Consider the following 7,893-nt stretch of genomic DNA (forward strand, 5'->3'; position numbering starts at 1 on the left):
AAAGCGGCAACTCTGGAAAATCAGGTACCCCACTGGACTGGCTCTACATCCCTGCAGCATCAGCCATGGACTTCTTGGTTATTACTAGATGATGTTGGATCCTTGTTAGAAAGGAAACCTTATGTTTGAACCCTGTGGGTGTGGGGTGGTACTCCTCCCAGCTCTACCAGAACACAGTCCCATGGTTACACCCTTTGAAAATCCCACTGGGCGCAGTTGTTCCTTTTTACCCAGGTACTTACACAGGATATAGTTACACTGAGAATTCAGATACACTGATACCAGCTGACAGCTAAGAAACCAAATGCAACACAGTCTCAGCCACAGTTAACCCTTCACATGCACAACGAAACAGAAAACAAGGAAGGCTTTTGCCTGTAAAAGTGCCGTGCCCGCAATCAATTAGAAAAGACATTTAAAATCTTGTCACAAAATATTGGATTTTCCAGCATAGCCTAATAGGTTAAGTACTAAAATCACACTAAAATGCTGAGGGCGGTGGATGACCAGCTCCCCTCAGTTGCCTTTGAAAATCCAGGACCCAGTGAATAAAGTCAAGGAAAAACATTTACCACGTTTTTTGTCGGTAGCTTTTTGCCATAGGAGGGCAATGGCTTTAGTGCCTGAGGTATAGGTAGTTCCTGGATGCTTTTAGGGAAGTGGGAGGGGGGAAGAGTCTGGAGAATAGTTTGCATAGCTTGCAGATATAAAGAAGCAGGTGTGTTCCCCACCAGGCTGTTGAACTTGTCTTCTCCCAGCAAAGCTGTCCAGTGGTCCGGATGCTCCTGCAGAACCTTCCGCATCTTAAACTGTGGGTTGGGCATGAAGAGCAAGAGGTAGTCGAGGCAGAGCTTCTTTGATGCCACGTTGACTTTGGAGTCCCACATCTGCTCCAGGATGACGTCCAGCGGGGTAAGCCCTTTACTGTCCTCTATCCTGGGAGAAGCTCCATTCCCGAGGAGGATGAGGACTGTCTCTGACCTCAGCAGTTCACAGGCAAGGTGCAAGGGGGTTTTCCCGTCTTCCAGATGAAAGCAGCCAGTCCTATTGATGTAAGAGTTCAAGCTGGGGAGCTTGTGTGCAATTTTAATAATCAGTCCCAAGATATCTCTCCTGTCATATGTGACCGCCATGGCCAAGTGAGGAGCAGAGGATGGGCAATAGCAGAAGTGTTCCCCGGGTACCTTGAGAGCCTCCTCTGGAAAATGAGACAGCAGATACTGAGCATAAGGCAGGTGGTTATGCACCACTGCATAAAGAAGGGCTTCTGAAGGTGAGTAGGTTCTCAGGCTGGCATTTTCCTCCCAGTAAAAATACTCCATAGTCCTCATGTCTTCCAGCATCCACACAGGCTTGTGATCTCTCACAGCCTGGTAGAACATATAGGATAAGAACTTGCAGTGCCTGCTCTGATCATCCTGCAGGCTGGCCTGGTTACTGGCCATGGCTCAGCAAATAAAGAGCAGCTCCTCGTAAAATCTCTCCAGACTCTACGATCTGTGCACTTGGAATGCAGATCCCGATGCTGCTGCAACCTTCAGGCTGTCATTGCTGCCTGGACTGCACTAGCTGGAATGCATGGGCTGATCATCTCCACCCATTCATTGTTTTTCCCCTCACTGCAGTGGTTTTGTTTAGGTAAGCACAATCCCACAGGCTCAGTTAACCCATGCCATGCAAGCAGATGGTTAGTAAGTGCATCCCGCTCTGTGCGTGGCACAGGTTACTGGAACGCTGTCAGACTGCGAGTGATTTTATACACACACAGCTAGGGAGAGGAGAGGGAGAGACTAAAATTAGCTTGAGAGGTGAGGCGGATTTCTGTCTGCGTTTCGTGTCTAACCAGATCAGCTCATGCATTGCAGTGAGTGCAACAGCAATACTCCTCTGGTGTTTGTATGTCGCTCACACACACGCAGCTTTTAGGTAGTAAGAAATATGTAGGGGTGTAAAATGCTCCACACAGCTGAGCATACACACGATTGTATGCTCAGGAAATCATGGTATCTCCGTAGCCAGAGCATTAGGAAGGGGTCCCTATTTCATAAAGAATGGTATGGCCAACCACTTAGGAGACACTGATGTTAATGGATTGTCTATAAGGCATTAGTGGTGCTTAAGATCCCAGCTTTAATCTCTGCAGAGAAGAGAGTCAAATGGTGTGTGGAGTAACCATGCCCAGAGCCATAAAGCATATCGCTGGGTTTAAACACCTGCCTTTGTTTAGCAAGGAGATATCTGAAGTGCTTCTCTGTTGCACAGCAGGTACATAAACAAAAGGTTAATGGCCAAACCCCACGAGCGGGGAGGGCTTTGATCTGAGCATTTCTCAGGTGTTGTGCTCCAGGAATGGGGTCAGAGCCAGTTGCAATGGGGGAAAGTTTAAGCAAGCAGACCTGTGCAACACTGTGGTGAGACACAGAGGACCAAGGCCTACAGGCTTGAGGAGGTAGTGCCTCTAGAACCTGACCCAAACTAAATTAACAGAAAAGAAATGAGCTCGGCACCCTTTATGGCAAGTTGTGTCTAAGGAAGGAGGGCTTCCACGCATCTTATAAACCAACAGATTGCAATAAGACAGTATCTCACCATCTTGATGGGAAAACAGGGAAAATACAGCAAATCAAGAATTCTTTTTTCCTTTAGCAACGAGACAAAGATATATTCAGCATATTCAAATCAGGGAGTATTCAGACAGCAAATCTGAACATTTCCGTTATCCAAAGACAAAAACCAAAGACACTCATAGAACTGGGTCTAGTACATCTTCCAGAGTTCTGGATGTTCAAGTCCATACCCCAGACATTTCATTTTAGGGACACTTTTCATACAGCTGGAATAAACAAGTGTGTGTCCAGTTTTCACCTGCCGTTACTGTAGAGTTATGTGTGGAAATGCTCCTACATAGATATTTGGTCACGGTATGATGTGTGGTCATAACAAACCATCTGCATGCTCAGGGCCAGGTCCAAAGCCTGTGGAAGTGCACAGAGAGGTACCCACTGACTCCAGCATGCTCTGGATCAGGCATTAGTCAAGCACTCAGAGACACACATTTGTTTCTCCTGTTGCTAAGCCAAAGCATCTGAAACTTGGATCTCATACTCAGAAGAGAGGTAAATTAGTATTTAAGTGGCTAGGCTTTTTTGTCTAAACCTCTCACAGGGCTTTTCCTACCATCATTGGTAGGAAAAAAGCATTGCTTTGCCCTAGGATTACATGGATTTTGTTATTTCCATGATGCAGGTATGGGAAAACGCATACACACACCAATACTTTACATAGCCCAGTTTTACTGAGCAGCTCACAGATGGGGCTGGGTGCTGAATCACAGATCGGTGTGTCTTTGTCCAGGGGTTATAGCCATCAAGCAACCCTCACCTGCTACTGGTCTTACGATCAGGCTCCCCAGGGAAGTGGTCACAGCACCAAGCCTGTCAGAGATCAAGGGGCACCTGGATAGTGCTCTTAGTCATATGGTTTAGTTTTAGGTAGTCCTGCAAGGAGAAGGGAGTTGAACTTGGTGATTCTTACGGGTCCCTTCCAACTTGAGATATTCTATGGTTCTGTTATAAATTGAGATGCTCAGAACATCTGTATAGGGCACTTAGTGCTTGGTACACTGCGAGGGGAGTTACAGTGCGCTGGCTTTTCCGTAGGAGTTCAGTATGCAGATGCTCTCAGAGGACATGATGATGGGTTAGTGTTTTAGTACCAGATAGCCTCATGCTATCTCTCCCAGCTTAATCCATAGCATGTTGATCCCAGCACAGGCAGGCTCACAGGTGTCTTCTCTGATGGTAAATCCAGCACCAATGGCAATCATCTTGCTCAAAGTGTTTCTGCCAGTGCTATGGCAGGGTGGTGACTGGCAGAGACTCTCCCATAGTGCCTCCTGTAGCTGAGCCAGAAAGCAACAGCAAGCTCACAGGCTCACTTGAATCAGAAAGTTGACCATGGTTTTTTTGGAGATGGAGAAAGGATAATTTCTGGGCTCCACTTGCTGACCCAGCTGACCCTAAGGCTGCAGGACAGTTGGTCTGGCACAAGGGACAGTGCAGGAGTCTTCAACTGGGAGAGCAGAAATGAGGAAGCCAGATCCTTTCAGGGACAGCCCTCAGTCACTAAGGGGTGACTGCAGTGTCCAACCTAATGTGTGCAGAGACACAGAACAGTCGAGAGAAAATATCCTGCGACTATCTCCAAGGCAGAGGGAAACCTAAGTCCCAGAATCAGGAATGTCCACCGGGCTTCCAGCAATTGCCTCTATGCCACAGGTCCAGGGTGTCCAGGACATGAAAACATCTGCAATTACAGCAGGTTACCTTTTAATTACAGGTTACACTGTAGTTCTGTCCAGGAAGCCCAACACAAAACCAGGGGAGTCCTTTGCGCGGTGTTAAATGGCACAGGTCTCTGCTGTGCTGGAGTACTGCCCCTGTGCTGGCCCCTGGCCGTGGCCTGCTCCTGGGTTTTTCAGTAGCTCAGAAAAGCTGGAGCCAAGGGCACGTGTTTGATGGCAATGCACCTCTTCTGAATTTTATTGCAAACACAATGAATCCATAAAACATTCTAGATCTGTTAGAAATGGAAGGCACTAACATAGAAAGCTTGGCTATGGAACTGGAAGGAGTTTGTTTGTTTGTTTCTTTGATTTTTGATCTGTGGCTAAAAATAACACATCCTAAATCATAAGGTATTTGTTGTGGCTTCCTTTGCCAAATTGCAGGCTAGAAGGTGAGCACAATCAGTTTTGACTCATAGAGGGAGCATCCAAGGGAACACGAGCAGCTTGGAAGGGTGACACATAGGAAAAAAAAGTTGATTTTACCCAAAAAGGCATTTACCCTTTCAGCTGAGGCCAAGAGGCAATTTAGACCTCTCCAGGGCTGATGCATTTTTCACATTTTGATGGTGATTTCAGCTCATGGCAATTTCATTACTGTGAGCTCGTGAGAAATATAGCGTGTTTCAAAGTTAATTTGGGAACCTTCTTACAGTGTTATGCTCAAAATATTTTTTCTGGTCAAAAGGGAAAACCCGCCTTACATATAAACCCAAACATTTATTGTCAGCAAAACTGAAACCTTTGCATTCTAATAAAAATCCTTAGCTCTGGTCTAGGTATTACAGAAAAGTGACTAATACTCCTGTTCACAGATTCAAGCTTCAATACAACAACAGCAACAATAATAGTTTTGGAAGTGTTCTACATACAGGTCAGCTTCTACCCCTCGTCCTGGCATTATGCTCCTCCTCCCTGCCCTTGCCCTCTGGGTCCTGAGCTCGGTGGTTTCATTCTGCGGTGGTGAGGTGTCACAGGGGATTGTCAGCACCTGGAGTCCTTTGGTGGAAGGAATGTGACACCAATGGAGATGATTTCTTCTTCCTCACTCTAGAATCTTCTGGGGGTGGGTTTTATGATTGCTAACATGCTATTACATAATTTTTTCTTCATTGGATTGAAACTCCATTTTCCATCCAAACATGTAGGATACTATTTGTTTGCCTTTGTTGCTACCCCTAGAGCCATTCTTGTCCAGCTCTGTATCTGCATTTCTTTAACTAGCCATAGGTGAGTTGTTTGTAGCTGTGAGGTCTCCACAGTAAAGTGCCCTGTCTCTTAGCATCCCATGCCTGTACTCCTCTCCGCCGCATACTGTGCCTCCTCGTCTTGAGGCCTCTGCTGTCACTCCAGGCCTGTGATTACCTCCAACTCTAGTGCATTAAGTTGGGAGTTGTGAACGTTTCACAGAGCACAGAATAGCTGCTTGTTACTGCTGTGTGTATAAAACGATGGGTGTGCCATACAGTGCTGATCACAGAAAAACAAAGCAGCCATAGCCACCTGATGGATGGGAAAAGATGCTCTTACAGCTAACCTAAATTAAAAAGAAGGGGCAGGCAGGTGAGTACAAGTCTAGGCAAAGCAAGGCTGACATTCTGAGCCTTTGCAAGCTGTGTACAAAACCTGCAGCCTGGTACTAGCAATGGTCACACTGTACAGCAGGAATGGCAGGGTTCAAGGGTTTCATGTACAGCTTACCCCTGAGAGTGCACTTAGGCTTGTCCACCTTTCTCTGCCATCGTTTCTTCCTGCCCCTCTGTATAAAGACACAGGGAGCAATGAAGAGCACTGGAGTCCAGGGCAGGTGAAGATACCTTATGGAAACAGAAAAGAGTAACAGCAGCTTTCCATCACTGGGACTGAGGACAAACTGTGCGTTTGCCTGGGAGCAGGGCTTTCCTGTTCGTTGTTTCACTGGCTGATGGGAACAACACATTTCCTTGCTCAAGGGGAGGAGCAGCCATGCCACAGGCCACATGAGTCTGGTGCCTAACTTGAGCTGAGCTCCTTCCAGCCACATTTTTGCCTGGGCACACATCTGAAAGACTTCAAGGAAGAAACTTCTTGGGAAACAGAAGAACAAAAGGCTTTGGGAAAGATTACAGAATCACAGAATCACAGAATAACAAGGCTGGAAGAGACCTTGGAAGATCATCAAGTCCAACCATTCCCATCCTAAGCTAAACCATATCCCTAAGTACCTCATCTACCCTTTTTTTGAACACATCCGGGGAAGGTGACTCAACCACCTCCCTGGGCAGCCTGTTCCAGGCCCTGACAACTCTTTCAGTAAAAAAATATTTTCTAATATCCAATTTAAGCCTGCCCTGGCACAGATTGGGACCATCTCCAGCATCCTACAACTGTCAACAACTTCAGCGACTTCCCCCTCTGCCTTTCTTCAGTGACCTCTATTGTTTGCAGGGCAGAACTGATGCCAAATCCTCTAGGTGCTTTGCACAAGAGGACTGCAGGATGGTCTGGACAGGACTTACAAAAAAGTAAAGCCCCTGCCTGGTATCAGGTACCCAAGCACAAAGCAAGAGAGTTACAGAAACCTGATGTCTCAATTCAGACACGTGCTGTTTTTCAGTATCCTTTCTGCTGGCCACCTTCTTTTCCTTAGGGAAAAAGACCTGATCTGTAGGTGATGGATGATACCCCTTCAGCCACAGTGAGCCTCTACCAATGCTTGATGTGTCTTGCTTCCACATCTAGCCCAGACTGCATGCTGCAGCTCATGGACACGCTGTGTGACAAGTTAGCACCTTTGTGCAGTGCCCTCCTGTGCCTCTCCGATTTCGTGCTCCTAACGCTGTGGTTGTGATACACTCAACTGGTGGCAAGGGTGGATCCCAGCTCAGGGGTGTGTTAAAAGACAGCGTGTCTTAAATTACCTGATAAAACCAAGGTGAAAGAATGCAGGTGTTGGACAGAAAAGAAACTGCCCAGTTACTAAGAAAATGGTGGACAGCTTATCTGTGTCAGGACACTGGAAATGTACAGCTAGCACAGAAAGCTGTTTAGGGTTGCAGGGTTTCTTTTATATCCTGCTACATGCTCACCAGCTCTAATCCACCCAGTTGACTAAACAAGACTTTGAGATGGTGGGAAAATCTACGGTCAGACCTGTCCTGAATTGCAGAACATTTCACCTCTGTTTGCAGGATTCAAGCAGCAAGGGAAACGATCTCTGACTATATGGCTAGAGGCTGGAAATGAAAATAAGCAGTTTGGAAAGCACTTGAGTTACATGTAATGCGACCAGAAGATGTGCTGTATGCAGAATGAATTAATTCCCAGGTGCTTATTTACCTGCAGAAGTTTGGAGGTGGAAGAGAAATACCTAAAATGCAAGAGTCATATACAATACGTGCAAGAGGGAGTCATTCAGAGACACATGGAGGGTGTTCAGGTTATGTCCGTGCTGCTGGTTGAGCACTGCTGCAACCCAGTTCATACTGCTACGTTCAGACACTTGCACATTGCACCGAGATCTGCGGCGCTCACGACAGGTAGGGGAGCCTGGGAAACATGCTGGTTTT

At 46.6% G+C, this 7,893-nt stretch overlaps 1 protein-coding gene across 1 annotated transcript; it reads right to left on the reverse strand.

The window, feature by feature from the left end:
- Positions 1-554: 554 nt before the first annotated feature.
- On the reverse strand, positions 555-1,445 carry LOC311189765 (ankyrin repeat domain-containing protein 9-like; the record flags this gene model as incomplete). The annotated part of the gene is made up of 1 exon (XM_084261489.1): positions 555-1,445. The coding sequence occupies one exon, from the start codon at positions 1,443-1,445 to the stop codon at positions 555-557; it is 891 nt and encodes a 296-aa protein (XP_084117615.1).
- Between the last annotated feature and the right edge of the window lie 6,448 nt (positions 1,446-7,893).

This window comes from Gallinula chloropus (assembly GCF_964237585.1).
Source record: "Gallinula chloropus genome assembly, chromosome: 3".
NCBI classification, from domain to species: Eukaryota; Metazoa; Chordata; class Aves; order Gruiformes; family Rallidae; genus Gallinula; species Gallinula chloropus.